Source organism: Dipteris shenzhenensis, chromosome 33 (assembly GCF_047967505.1).
Source record: "Dipteris shenzhenensis isolate YYH24624 ecotype China chromosome 33, Dip_SZ_1.0, whole genome shotgun sequence".
Taxonomy (NCBI): domain Eukaryota; kingdom Viridiplantae; phylum Streptophyta; class Polypodiopsida; order Gleicheniales; family Dipteridaceae; genus Dipteris; species Dipteris shenzhenensis.
The window spans coordinates 33866478-33882344 of record NC_141628.1 but is presented as its reverse complement, the minus strand read 5'-3'; the positions used below and the strand labels follow the sequence as shown (position 1 = coordinate 33882344).

At 42.8% G+C, this 15867-nt stretch overlaps 1 protein-coding gene across 1 annotated transcript in view; it reads left to right on the top strand.

The window, feature by feature from the left end:
• The first annotated feature begins 9926 nt into the window (after nt 1–9926).
• LOC147880009 (uncharacterized) overlaps nt 9927–15867 on the top strand; it is a 33522-nt gene continuing 27581 nt past the window's right edge. Inside the window, exon 1 of the mRNA XM_087372078.1 lies at nt 9927–11494. Within this exon, the coding sequence (XP_087228204.1) occupies nt 10166–11494 (1329 nt within the window). The 5' untranslated portion in view covers nt 9927–10165. The remainder of the gene's footprint in view (nt 11495–15867) is intronic.

Sequence of the window (15867 nt, the reverse complement as noted above, 5' to 3'; positions counted from 1 at the left end):
GTCTCTATGGTCTTAAGCAAGCACCTAGAGAATGGTATCAGAAGTTTGATGCTTTCATTCGGTCCCAAGGTTTTAGAAGGAGTGAAATTGATCACTGCCTCTACACTAAAAGGGCTAAGGATAATAGCCTGATAATCTTGGCACTATATGTGGATGATATGCTATTGGCTAGCAAGAATACTTATGAGCTAGATGCATTAAAGGCCAAGTTGCATGAGGCCTTTGATATGAAGGATTTGGGATTTGCAGGTCATATTCTTGGTATGTGTATCACGCTTGATCGGAGTAGAAAACTCCTTTGGCTTTCACAAAAAGAGTATGTTACAAAAGTATTGCAGCGTTTCAATATGGAGGGGGGGAAGGCAGTGAGTACTCCATTGCCTCCATATGTGAAAATGAGTCATACAGATAGTCCCAAATCAGATGAGGAGAGGGCCATAATGGCCAAGGTTCCTTATGCATCAGCAGTTGGGAGTCTTATGTATGCTATGATAGCTACTAGACCAGACATTGCATTTGCAGTGGGAGTTGTTAGCCGGTATATGGCTAATCCAGGAAAGAGGCATTGGGAGGCAATTAAGTGCATCATGAGGTACATGAAGGGTACCAAGGAGATGTGCATCTACTTTGGTAGAGAAGACATGCGTGTACTTGGGTACACAGATTCAAACTATGCAGGGCATGTGGATAGTAGGAGATCCACTTCTGGTTATGTGTTCACCTTTGCAGGTGGTGCAGTGTCATGGATGTCTCACACACAGAAGTGCGTTGCTTTGTCTACCACAGAGGCTGAGTATGTTGTAGCCACAGAGGGTTGCAAGGAGGCTATATGGCTTGATCGGCTAGTGGGAGATTTGGGGATTCATATAGGTGTACCGACATTGCATAGTGATTCCATGAGTGCTATTCAGCTAGCACGGAATCCGGTCTTTCATGCAAAGACCAAACACATTGAGGTCAGGTACCATTTCATCAGGGAGGTACTTGAGGACAAGCGCATAGAGCTTGTCAAGGTTCATACAGATGATAACCCTACAGATATGCTGACGAAGAGTCTACCTAGTCAGCGGTTTGAGTATTGTCGTGTATTGATGGGCATGATTGGATAGTATGCTCACTGGTTGTTCTCCCTTAAAGGCACATTGTCCTTTAAGTGGGAGGTTGTGGGGGTTAAAGGTCACTGTGCCTTAACCGCGATTATGTATAATACTCAAACACATATATAAATGAATGAAAAAGAAGATTAGGGTGGTTCTGCACCCACCAAAACTTGTGTGGCTCTCTGTTTCTCTCTCTCCCTCTTCCGTTCTTGCTTCCGTTGAGAGCACTCTCAGAAAGAAAGCTGCAAAAAAAAGTTGTGGCTATGCTAATTCTTCCTTTTCATCATGAAAAAATTTCAAGCATTTAAAGAGCTTATTCTCAATGCTACTTTACTTATGATAGTTGTATCCTCCATTGATATTTTTAGCAATGTGTCCATGTAATAACTGCAACAAAGGTGCTTGTTTATTTGTCTCTTTGGTGTGATAGCCTTTTCGAGTTTAAATCTTTTTACAAAGAGCTATTACTCTCCTTGATCAAAGAGGTAACTAAAGAGGCTAGATGATAGCTCTCCTCACCTATTGCGCAGGTGATTGAGCTTTTAGATACCCAAAAATTGCTTGATGTGCTTTTCAAAATCCTCTGTGAATTATCCAACTCTTGGTTCTGCCAACATGGTGTTCCTCATCCAGATTCAAGCTGTTATGAGGCACATTGTGCCGCTTCACATTAATCATTTGGACTCCCATGGTCCCCTAAGCATCCATAATCCCATTTTGCACTGCTTATTATTAAGGACATACGGTGAAGGAAAAAAGGAGGGAGAAGGGGCACATTAAGAGTCGGCATTGAAGCTTTCTGACAACCTATCTAGCATGAAGTATAGAAGGAATGAAGGGATGTAGTCTTGATTGTATTAGTCTGGATGTTGGTTGGCCTACCTAACCCTCTCACAAAGAGAAGAGACAGTGGGCTCCGAGACTCCCTACGTTCACGTTGCTACAAAGCCGAGCTTACACTATAGGACTATGAGTAATAAAACTATTTAGCATGGTGTCCAAGCTTGAAGCCTACTCTAGCCTGCAATGATCTATAGTGACAAACTTGAGACACTATGCCATCTCAAAGAATTTACTTATGATTAGATAGCGGTGTTGAGGCTTGCTACAAAAGCTCTGTGGCCCATGATGTATCCGTGTCTCCTAATGCCTTTTATGGCTATTAGTACACACTATGTCTTCTTTTGAAAGCCTCTAGTGACTAGTGATGGACTCCAGATTAGGAATCGAGACTACTGAATTTTGTATATTTGTGGGTGGCAAACTTTAAAGACTGGATGAGTTTAGAATGTAAATGCAAGGTATAATTTGTCCCTGGGGCATTTAATGACTTTAGATTTGAAACAGACTTTGAAATATATCCTATTTGGTTTCAGATGTTCAATAACTACATGGGCAAAGGAAGTCTAGTGTTTTTTAGAGAAAGAGAGCTTAGCTTTTAGCTTCTATCTATTGTTGCTCAAAAACTGATAAAAGCATGGGGTATCGTTGACAATTCTCCATTTTAACCACGTGACAATATCTTTAACAATGGCAATGGCACTCATGCAAAATAGACTTTGTGCATCAATTGTCATGTTCTCGCATTTTGATGGTTAACTCTTTTAGCAGTTATTGTCTACGCCCATTGCTAAAGGCACCAGGTCCAAACAACTCTTGCAAACTCTATTCTAGATAGTGAATCTGATGGATCGGTCCTTGTTTCATGGGCCTTTAGAACTTTGTCACCTTCTCATCGGGCCTTGTCTCCATAGAGAGGCAACAATGCTCTAAAAAGTACAAGCATTATCATGTTGTACTTTTTAACATTTATTGCTACAACATATTAGCAAGTTCGATTGCCTTTTCAAGCACTAACATTTAATCATCTTTATTAATTCACAGGTACTATCAATGCAAAAGGATCATATATGCAAATCAAACTTGGCAAGCAAAGAGAGGGATTCGACACTCCCCATAAGTACCACACTGCAAGATTGTTTTATTTTGGCACTACACATCCAACACTGGATGTGCTCTCCCATGTGCTACACCTCCAACACTGGTGGTGATCTTTTTCAAAATGGCAGAAATAAATTTATAAAGAGAGTTGTGCCGGCTCTCCGCTATATGTTAAGTATGGATTTTATTTTTTCCCCCTTTCCCCTCTCTTCCCCATCCTTTTGCATGCATACTAATGAGCACCTTCTTCTCATGCATGTTTATGTTGCTTTAGCATTCCATGGAAAACCTCTAATCCTTATGTCTTTGTTTGTTTTTTCTAGAGTTTTCAAACCTTAAACAATCATCATACTTTGGATGAAAGGTACACATACCACAAAATTTTATAATTTGAAATGGATGTTTAGAAAAAACGACGTTTAAACATTAGAAAATAGATTGTACTCATCATGTCAATTATCATTTACATAAAAAATTCGAATCAAAGGAATAAAGTTCAGCAAGTTTACATACCACTAATGCCTAATAACCTCAATACAAGTTCTGCACATGTTTACATCCAAGCTAACCAAGCATTCTAGTTAGCCCCCATATTTAGACATTTGACCTGAAGAATATTCTATTTTGACATTAAAAACCAGTTGAGAGATTCAACCACCTAGATATTTCATATTGCTACAACATGTAACTCAAATTAATTTGGATGCATTCTTAGTTGGCATAGAGTGAAAATAGAACACCATTCCCACTACCCATGCCTTGCTACATGTAACTCAAATAAATTTGGATGCATTCTTAGTTGCACCAAGGATTTTTAGAACAAAAATATATTTAAACCCAAAGCAAAATATAAGGTTGATGTTTGGTATTTTTGCCAAAGCACCTTGTGTTACCACCATCCAAATCAGATTTCAACCAAAAAAATTTGGACCAAAAAAATCTCTCAGGCATATCTTTAGCTATTATCTTTATAATGTATTATATACTTATACTGCTAAGAAAAATGAATCATTAACTTCATTACTATGTTAATTCAATTACTAGCTATAAATTTGAATTTAACTTATGAAAGGTATTCGTAAAGTAGGCTAGGAATGACCTTGACCTGTATAGTAAGGTGAATGCAAACCATCCTCTAGACATATAATAGATTAGATTGGTTATATCAATAGTCAGTTAAGGTCCTACTATCAAGGATAGTCTGCAAAAGATTTCTTTAGATACCTATGGTAGAAAGTTCAAAGATATGCTCAAGGTGCTAAAAGCCTTCTCTTTATTGAATCTTTATGAGGGAATAGCAAGGTAAGTTTACATGGAAGTGAGAGAATACCCTTTTCCATAGCAATTGAAAAGCTAGAAAGGAATGCAAGGAATAGAGAAGGCTACTAGGGTCTACCGTAACACTTTCTTGCATAAAAGGGATAATAAGAGCTAAATATTGTGTAATCAAATAAGAAAAACAATTCTGGTCAATCAAAGTTGTGGGCATGTGGTTATCTATTCCTATCACAGAAGGAACTATCTCCAAGGCCTTATTGACTAGGCCGTGCTATGAGCCACATTGACAAAGGTTAATCCACTTTAAGGAAAGGGGACTCCTTTGCATGGGACCAATCAAGGCACAAGACCATGGTTTTATTTCCATGACCACAATGATGCATAGATTGCACATGCAAATAGGGCTCACTAAATCTACCATTAAAGTAAAAAAAAGTAGTTTTTTACCCAAAGTTTACGGATGGAAAAAGTGAGATTACAAGTATACTACAAAACAAGCAATCTCATGTTTCTATCATAGAAGGAACCATCTCATAAGGGAAATCTTCCTTAAGCACATGGATATCCTTTGCATGAGGCATATTTCCATGGTATTATTGCCCAACATGGTGATGGAAGATTGTGAACAAAGATGCACTCATGGATTGACTTGCCCAAGGGGGTACATGCAGTGAGGGTTCAAAATGCTTTACTTAAAGAAGATATTACTATAAAGTAACATGGTTGAGCACATTAATTTGACAATGCTAATGGCATAGCACATAAAGTTGATAGGAATCATTATGAAAGGGTAAATTTAAGTCTTTTAAGATGAAACTCATGTATGTTGCTGTTTACATGCTACGCTTGGTGTGGGGTGCATTATGTGTGATCACCACCCTTGGGAAAGCAAACATGCATGGAGGATGCCGCACATGATCACCACCCATGGGAAAGCAAATATGCATGGAGGATTATCATTTATTCTCAAATGGGCAAAAAAGTGGCATGTGGGATCGGATTTGAGTGCAGCCTTGAATGCCAAACTTCAAATAGCCAAACTTTCATTTTATAAATCAAAAGTAGGTATGTAGCATATCAACTCGATCAACAAACATGAGCCATCTATTGATGCTATTGGTTGACCCATGTGTTACTTTGAAAATTTAAGAAAATGGACTTAGAAACTTTTGGTTGTAAAAGTAGTTTTCTTGTATAGATACAATCAATAGTTGAGTTAAGGCACCTAAGTATGGTTTTTAAGTTTACATCATTTTGTATGCACATAGGTAAGAGATTTACAATAATTTGTTAAAATAATTTTAGTATACTTTGATCACAAATGACTCTTCTATTTTAAAAGTTTAAGGTTTGAATTAATATATAAAAATTCATCTTGTGTTTGTTTACTTATTTTGAAGGTTGACATCTTATGCTCATGCTAATCCAATCCCGGGATCGAATTACATCTTATGCTCATGCTTATCCAATCCCGGGATCGAATTAACTTGGAGACTACCAGCTTGTCCGATCCTAGGGATCAAATTGGCATGCATGGTCACTAATCTGATCCGAAGGATAAGTTTAGCAACCAAGCTCATACAAATACAATCTCCAAGATTAAATTTGCATGAGCTTGCAGGCTAATTTGATCCCATGGGTAAAATTTAGCGTGGAGGCTCATGCTAATTAGATCGAATTAGCATGCAAGCATACACTAATATGATCTCAGGCATCAGATTAGCATGAAGGCCAACACTCATTTGACCTTCGGGATTAGATTAGCATGAGCCTGCCTTCAAACCTGGTCCTCGGGATCGGATTTGCCTACAAAATCGATCTTTAGGATTAGCTTACAAAATAATCCAACCCTTGGGATAAAATTTGAGCGACCTTGCAAACTAATATGATACTAAGAATGCTGACAAGGGCAACTAGCCTAGAAATTGAAACGACAATAGCTCATTTGAAAACACACAAACTCCTTTAATTCAATTTGACAAAAAACATTCCATATAATCAGGAGAACTTGCTAGAAGTTGCTAAGATACAAAACCAATAAAGATAGCTACATTGAACAAAAGGGCACATTTTTGTGCTACTCACCAATTTGGAGAGTCCCAAATTCATGAGATTTTCCCACTTATATGTGCATTTTTACTTGCAATATGGGATTTGTGAGAAAAAGGAAGTATTTCATTGTTGTAATTAGATAAATTGATGTTTTGAGAATGTAATCAGCCCTCTCTTATGGATAATGGCAAGAGAGTGCTTGGGAATTGAAAGAGACAATTAGGGTCGATATGATACAACAACACTAAGTCCAGGTCACAATATCCTACAGGTTGCAATGGCAATGACTCTCATGTTGCTGAAGAGAAAACATATCTGCTCATCCTTATTCATGTATTTGTCGGGCTTTAGATTCTAAAAAGCACTAATCTTTGATCATCACTAGCATGATACTACCAACACTAGCCCTTCCATTTGTAGGGAGGCTTTGGGCCTATGGACCTTTTGCCATGTCTCACAATTATTTGTTCTTTTTTTTTTGCTTAAAGAAACATGATAAAATGGTAGGGTTCAGGTTGAGTTTCAAGTTAGTGGTTACATGTTCTATACAAAAAAAGATCTTAGAGATAATCTATCAATTATTGCAATGTAGTAAATGCATGTAACCTATGTAGATTCGACATCAAGATTTGCCCAAAAAACCATACTTTCCATAAGGTCAAAATAGAAAATTTGGAATTCTTACCTTAAAGCTTGGTTATTCATGAACCTTTCTCTAACAAAACCAATGGGGTTCTAGCCTAGTGATTGAGGCAGGTGTGTGTGTGTGAGTTAGACCACTAGCTAGGCCCTTGAAGGAACAGTAATTTAAAAAAAAAATGTTTGTAATAGGCATGGAGGGAAAGATGAGAGAAATAGGGATGCGATATTTGGATTTGGTGCCTGACATAATTTCCAAGGTGAAATTGAGAGAGGATCATAAAGAAATGGCTCATCAATGAGAGAGGAAGCCACGACAACCCAGTGGGCACCTGCCTACTAGGAAGACAGCAGCCCCTCGTTCGATCCTCTTCCTTGTAGAGTAGGCCTAAGGCAAGGTGCCCCTAGATAGGGAAAAACAGGTGGGTGAGTAGAAAAGAAACAAAATGAATGATAAAATTTATTCATAAGGCCTACCCAAGATCCAAAATAGGGGTAAAGAAGATGAATTGGATGCGCAGCATGGAGAAGAGGGTGAAAAGCTTTGTGTGTGTGTGAGAGAGAGAGAGAGAGAGAGAGAGAGAGAAGAGAGAGAGAGAGAGAGAGAGAGAGAGAGAGAGAGAGAGAGAGAGAGAGAGAGAGAGAGAGAGAGAGAGAGAGAGAGGATTTCAAGGGATGAAAATAGCAAGTGAAACTTGGATCAATCATAAAAATACAAACAAGATTGAACTAGGTTCAATTGGCCTGCCCTCTAGTTTTTTTGTCAGGGCAGGATGTTCTCTCAGGTATGGAGCACTAGTGGGGGTTTTGTTGCAGGAAATGTCTCACATGCATGCACAATCGAGAGGCGGATCAGGCAACATGTGGAAAGGTGCAAGTGCTAGTTATCCCGTAAAAGGGAACTCAAAAAATAAAGCCCCCAAAAATAATTTTCTCTTTGGTTGGAGTCCTTCACTAAGATCTGCAAACGACAAGCCAAAAATAAACCTAAACATTATGGAATTTCCCTTTGCAAGGAAAACGATAAAGCCTTACCTCATAGGGCAGGCAAAAAAGAAACAAGTTGAGAGAGAGAGAGAGACAGGGGGGGACACAGAGAGAGAGAGAGACACACACAGAGAGAGAGAGAGAGAGAGAGAGAGAGAGAGAGAGAGAGAGATTCTAGGGTAGAAAATAGAAAGTGAAAGTTGGTGACTGTCATTCTTATCCGAAATAGAAAAAGAGAAAAACAAGGAGCAAATGGTGGAGATCACATGGTCCCAACCAACAAGTTGAATACATTCAAAAGGCCTCCCTTGGAAGTTGAGAGAGAGAAGAAGAAGAAGAAGAAGAAGAAGAAGAAGAGAGAGAGAGAGAGAGAGAGAGAGAGAGAGAGAGGGAGAAAAATGGGTGCAAAAATAGCAAGCACAAAGGACAAAAATAGCAGCAGTGGGCAACCAATCACCTGTTTGCACGAGTCAACAAAGAAAATCCACCACCCATCAAATTCTGCCACTTTGCCAGCCCCAGATAGAAAATTTATCATCTTTGACAGTGTAGACCGATTACTATAGCCTTTGCCCTCGGGTAGGCCAAAAATCATAATTTCAATTCTTGAAGAGGAGTTTCATTACTAAGGCTACCTTTCAGGCAAGGTAGGCCAAAAATGGGGACAAAAATAGCTGCCCTGGAAGAAGAAGAAGAAGAAGAGAGAGAGAAAGGGGGAGAAAAAAAAGGACACAAAAATAGCAAGCACCAATTGGATGAGGACAAAATTACAACGCACTTGAATATCAACGAGCACCCCCAAAATAGCATTTTATCATCTCCACCAAAACCAACCAATCACTATGCCTTTCCTATGGGCAAGCCAAAAAAAGCAATGAAAATTTACGAAAATTTTATGAGAGAGAGAGAGAGAGAGAGAGAGAGAGATTCTAGGGTAGAAAAGAGAAAGTGACACAAAAAAAGCAATGAAATTTTACGAAAAATTTTCCTTTTGCAAAGGAGGGTGCCTTTACTAAGGCCTTCCCTAGAGGACAGGCCAAAAAGAGAGAGGGCTCTAGAATTGGTTTGCAAGGATATGGAGCACTATTTTCCTTGGTTCTCTCAAATTCGGGCCAAAAAGAGAGAGGGCTCTAGAATTGGTTTTCAAGGATATGGAGCACTATTTTCCTTGGTTCTCTCAAATTCCCTCATTTCCGAGGCCAACCATCCAGTTGAAGGCTCTTTTTTTGAGGACGAAGGATCTCCTCCCTTGCAAAAGTAGTGGTCTCCTTTATTTCCCCTCATGCATTTTGCATAACATCAAGTTTTACGAGTGGCCCATCTGATTGAAGGTTTTTTTTAAAAGGAAGGTGGTGCTACCCCCTTGCAAGTCACCATCACTCGCTGTGTTTGCATGAAAGCCAAGAAGATGGCTTTTTTGTCACATATAATTCTCAAGAGAAAGGAGTGATGTTATTGGTCGAAACTTGGGCACCCAAGCCTCTTGGGTGGGTTCTGAATGCTTGCGAAAAGATTCAAGGGAGCAAATCCCCCCCCCAAAAAGGGAAGAAAATCCCCCCCATCTTGGCCATCACAACCGTTTTTGAGCTGGAGCAGTGTCCTGGTGAGAAAGTAAGCCTCCGAAACTTGGAGCGGGCGGTTGACGCTAGGGAGCAAAAAAACAAGGTGGCAATGCCACTCATGCCTTGCAAAAGGAAAGAGAAGTTATGCTTGGGGGAATAACATGGGGTACCACAACCGAGCCGTAAAGTTCCAACTGAGTACAATTACCACTATAATTACACTTAATAGCAGCCTAAACAAGTCAAAATGACTTGTCTCAAAGGAAAACCATCATTCCATAGGTCCAGAATGGTGACCCCAGGGGCGATTCCCGGGGACAGGTGTCGAGGTCGTGTTCACACGGGAGGGGAGTGGAACAGGTTCCGGTCATCTTCTCCAACTCAATGACTGGGGCGAGGGAGTCGGCCATGGTGTTTTTCTGCACACCGCCTCCATTCCATGCCCTAACTCTGTAAACTCAGCTCCCCCAGATCAGTCCTTAGCAGCCTTCGGCATGGTCGAACTTCTTCCCCTCTCCCAACATCCTTGCCATTGACACCCCCACTCCTCTTTCCGCATCGCAGCTCGGCTTTGTATCTCTTTCCCACAGACAGCGTTCTTTCAGAATGATGGGCTCGAGTTTTCGAGCCGGCTCTCCTCCCAGCCGTGAGAACCCCATGGAGGCCGTCCGAGAATTTTTGCAGGACATGACGAGAACAATCGAGCTCCTTTGTGCTAGATATAACACCGCCGCTCAGAGTTTAGAAACCTCTGCATTTGAGAACCCAGATCTGCGCACATCCTTGTCGATTGGAACGCCCTCCGTTTCTGTGGACGTTTTGCCCAGCAGGGAGATGAGTGATTTTCCGTTGCCTTCGGATTCGTTTCAGTCCTCTTCGGCCAGTGGTCACGTGATGCCAGGTGACCGGTATGAGGAAGGTAAGTTGGGCCAATTGCAGGATTGGTTTTCACAGGGCTGTTCCTTCGAGCGAGGAACGAGCATCACCAGCCTCGAAGAGAAGCCTTTGAATGAAGTTATTTTCGAACCTGATGCATATGGAACAACCTTGGTTACCAATTCGCAGGATAATTCATTTGAGACAAAAAGTAGAGATGCATTCACGACATTCCTCGAGGATATGAAAAGAACGATCAAAACTTGGTCTGCTAGGTACAATTTACTAAGTGAAGGCAAGGCAATCGCGCCAAGGGAAGAGGCCGACATGGACGTCGTCGACGCGACAAGGACCGTCGAAGCTGTTTGTTCTCAACCTCATTCTGGAGATTCCAATGTACGGGTTATGGGTCAACTTGCAGTCGGACCTGATGGGCTTTCTTTTCCAGCGCAGGACGTTACTTTAGTTGAAATGCCTAGGCAAGAGAAAGCAGGTGAGATGCCTCAGTCTACTCTTGGGTCCCAAACCCTTAATGCAAAAGCAGACGGAGCGTGTTTGGTGCTGTCTGAAGAGGGGAAAGAAGGGGGAATTTGTTCTTCACAGTCAGTGCAGGGTCGAGAAGATGACAACTCTCATCTTCTTGGGGAAGACACTGCAGGTTTGCGACCAGTACAGGATATGGCTGATGCACAAGAGCCGTTTACAGAGCAGGTGAATCCTTCCACCATAAATCTAGATACGGATCCTGTTCAGAATCAATATCAGCAAGATGTTCAAGAGATGGATGTCGAGACAGCCTCTGGAAATGATGGCAAAAACGGAGATGGGTTTGAAACTCAGAATGTTAATCAAGAAGAAGTAAATGTTCGATCCCCTGGCCTTGTGCCGAAGAACGAATTACTAGAATTAGCAATTCCAGAGAAAAAGGGTGATTTAGTGGCAATACAATCTGGCCGTCGAAGGGTGGACCTGGTTGGTTCACCTGATTGGCTTCCTGAAGGCTGGATAACAGAGGTAAAGATACGAAATACTGGTAACAGTGCTGGCTCCAAGGATAAGGTGAGACTTCTTGTTCTGAGTACTTCTGAAGCACATAGGCACGCACAGGTTTGTGGGCATGCACACATGTACTCGTACATGTAGAGAGAGAGAGAGAGAGAGAGAGAGAGAGAGCGCAGCTGACAACTGCATGTCTTGCATGCACCTGCGCGTTCCAAGAAAACTCTAGTGTGCTACCTAGAGTTTTTTAAGAATTTCCATCTTTCAGTAGATGGTTCTTTGTCCCATGTGAGCCGACAAATGAGGAGAACATAAGGGTATGGTACCTGAATAGGATGGGTGGATCAGAGAAGCTGCCATGAAGATGCCTAGCATGCGTGGATCAGAGAAGCTGCCATGTGGCATGAGAAGAAGATGCCACATGGGCTCACCTGGGTGGAAAGGATCATCCAAGAGAGCTGCAATGAGGTCATGGCTGTATTCAATGCAGCATGCAGTAGCATATGGAGCAGCAAAGCAAAGCAAGCTTGGAGAGGTGGAATTAGCTGCAGAGGATGGCAGCAAGGTCCACACAAACAAGGGTTGGCAGATCTGCTGCGGAAAGAGCCCCACCACAGGGGGCATAAAATTGGCCTATGGTGGGCCCACATGTGGGCATGAATGGTGGGCTGTGGGGCATTTATTACCCAGCCCAGGGGTGGCCTAGGCTGTCTGGTCAGCAGGTTCTCAGACCTGCTGGTCTGTGCAGTGGCCCTGGTTTCTTGCTTGTCAGCCAGCAGACTGGAGGGGAACAGACTGAGGTCCCCTCCTCTATATGAAGAGGGCACTAAGCCCCTTATTCCCTGCTTGTGCAAGTAGTCACTGGCACTCTACATGGGGAGAACCTAGCTGAGCACTGTGAGGCAGACTTGAAGCTGATCTTGAGCTCAACAAGAAGCATCCAGGGCAATAATTGTGTGCAGGTGTTGGGACTCCAAGGGAGCATCTTCTTGTAAGGTTTTGGCCTATTTCGGCACCACACACAGTGAAGTGTTTTAGCTGTACTTCTGTCTTTGATCTCAGATCTGAGTGTTCGTTTGCGAGGGATTATTGTGCACGCTTGTCTATTGAAGTTGGATCTACATTAATTTTTTCCTTTTGCTTCAAGATTCTTCCATTGGTCCTCCGTTCTTCTGCCCTATGAGATTTAGCAAGGTATTAGCATGCTAGGGTGCATGTCGAGATCCTCCAACTTGGTAGCGATCTAAGAGGGAGGTGGATTTGAAGCTAGGAGGTGTATGTCAGCCATCTGATCAGAGATCGACTTATACAAAGGAAAGTGATGTTTGAACTTATAGGTAGGCCAACTCCCACTTGAGAGTCCTCATCATATGAGGAGGACAAGGGGAGTCAAACCAGTAGGTGGAAGGGACTGAGAGGGGCTGTCATGTGGGCAGAACATGCATTTCTTTCTTATATTTTATTGGGCCCCTCAGTTAGGTGTGAACAGTCCAGGGGGCCCTGTGGATCGTGGCTCAGATAAAGAGGATGCAGCGGGACTTCACTTGGGGCATGGAAGCCTGTTTAACAGAGGGGCATCATGCCTATTTGATCGAGATGGTCTTGCCAACCTACATGATTGTTGGACAAAGGTCCTGGATCGTGGTGCAAGACTCAATTCCTCCATCCAGTAATTTGGGTCTGTATCCTCACTTGGGTATAGTGTTTAAGACATGTTTTCCAGCATTACTCTTGGATTAAGTTTGGTAATGGGAAGCCAGCAGGTACCTCCAGTAGCCACCTCATTGCCATTTAGAAATTGGTACGGTATCATCTATACCTTGTGTGCCACATGGGAGCGAGGGACTATGGGTTCTCGGATGACCGTGTGCACGTTTCTGCAACGCTTGGCCTGCAGGTGTATTCTACACATTCTTAGATCGAGGCATCTGTTGTTTGTATAGTCCCTACCCTGGTTGTTGGCCCTTGTTTCTGATATTCCCTAAGCAGTGTGCGGCTTCTCTAGAAGCAGGCCGGACAACAGCCAGCATGTCTTTTTACTTTCTCCCACGATCAGTGCCATATGGATAGTTGAGTTGCACATGAGGATATGTATCCTTTGCATGGGCACGCTAATCCTAATACTAACCCTTGGGGGAAATTTGAAAAACCTCCTAACCAAAGGGGAAATGTGTCCCAAGAATAGTTTCACAACACACTCTTCATAATCTAACAAATTCCCCCTGTAGTGTTACTTGTTAGATGTGGAGTGCAATGGAAGGAAGCTGGTATGCAAGTGAGCAGACAAGCAATGGAGTGTACTTGCAAATGGATAATGAGAGTACAATAGTGGCAACTATATGGCCCAACTAACTAAGGACTAATTGTCCTAAGATAGCTAACTAGGACTAACCTCTAGGTGTCCCAAATGGACCAAGTGTTGTAACTAGCCTACAAGGCCCTACTAGGGCTAAAGTGGCAACAAACCCTCCTCCATGGTATGGCTGAAGCATCTTGGATACATTTCAGGAATATCTGGAAACTAAATGTTCATTCGTGATGGATAAAGCAATGCACAATAGTATAGGGAGAGCAGAATCACGTGACAAAAGGTACCAAGTGTAAAGCTTGCTGAAAAGCTTCAAACTTGGGTCACAGCAGAGCCTTCGTGAAGAGATTTGCTAAGCTATCCTCCGTTGGAACATAGGAGAACTGCATATTTCTAGCTGACAATCGCTCTCGTACATAGTGATTGTGAGCCTCAATGTGCTTGGTACTCACATGTAAGACAGGATTATGTGCAATGGCCAAAGCACTCGGGCTGTTAAGTGTAGATCGTGGTAAAAGATACTTGGCTGACATCAAGATTTGCAAGTACCTTGCAGAGCTAGACACACTCGATAGTAGCTGTGAAGGCTGCCCTGTACTCAGCTCCACAATTAGAACTAGCAACTATAGGCTGCTTTGTGCTGAACCAAGAAATGATGAAGAGCCAAGCATGAAATGGTTGCCATTGTGAGACACCTGCATGTGGTAACGACCAGCCCAGTCACTGTTTGTAAAAGGATGCATAACTAGTGAAGGCTTATTATCATACAACAATCCCAAATCCGGCGTGGTGTGCCTTCTGTGAGGTCCTCTTCCAAGATAAACAGTGAAGGCATGTGCCTGTTTATCTCTTTGATGCAGTTGGATCTGATCCTGCATGTGGAGGCACTGTAGCAGCACTGGTAGGTGATCCAGATGTAGCAATGGTAGCACAATGCGTAGTGCAGTAGGTGCCTGTGCCTGAGAGGCAGGTATGGCCTCTATTTTTGCATCAATGCCACCCGAAGTCTTGGCAACCAAGTAGCACACCATGTACGACCACATCGATAGTTGGTGCCATCCAGCTTGTTCTCAGCCGAGAGTATTCCAAGAAAATCATTGTTTGCCATTGTAAAAATCCCCAAAAAGAATGTGCTCTGCAAATGTCAAAGCCTCCAGGCTTGCTGCTCAAAAACTGACTGCAAATTCGCAAATGTTAGGCCAAAAAATGGCAGCAAAGTTTTTGCAAATGTGAATGCCCAGCAACACTGTGCTAAATGCACAAATCTACCCTACAAAGACTAACTGCAAAGATCTGCAAATATCTGTCCAAGAAATCCATGCTCAGCCACTAAATCAAGGGCAACATCTGCTGAAGACTGAATTCTCACAACACTGAAGCCAACACTGAATCCTCTGATCTTGCCAAAGGTTCTCCTACTATCTGCCTGGTACCTCTAGATCTCTGAGCCTGCATGCTCCAGCTCGAGGGTATGTAGACTCTCTGTACAAAGATCTCAGCACCTTGCTGCCCTGGTAGACAGCAGCCTAGGGTTCAGCCCTGTGAGCTAAGTCTGCAGCGCCTCTGGTCCTTCCTTCTCCACCTGGATGTAGGCACAAGGAAGGAGTTTTTAATGCTCCTTTCTGCTCAGCTTCTTGCTGTCCTGCTGGATGAGATATGAGGCCCGAAAGGGGCCCTTTTATAGGGGCAGATGCCCCCACAAAACCCACCGACCAACACCCTGCTGGCTGACTTTTCTGGCCCCCCAAAAACTGATTGGGGGCTCTCCATTTCAGATCTTTTGCAGGACCATGTGGCCGACCTGCTTGGCTGACTTGCTGGTTGGCTTGGTCGGCCCTTTTTGGGCTGCTGTCAGGCCCCAAGGGAGGAGGCCTATATAAGACCCCTCCCCTGGGCAGTTCCAAGGCCAGGTAGCTGGCCTGCCATGGCCACCACCCCTGCTCTCTTGTCTGTCCTGCAGGGCCTTCTTTCTGGCCTCTAGACCTGCAACAAACAGGTGCATCCAAGCCTGTTCATTTTGCCTCTCGCCAGGCAATTTTTAGTTCCGTACAGCCACTTCAATACCTCCGTACTGTTCCTTATATGCTGCTGATGCCATCCATACCTGTTTGCTGTGAGGTGCTGG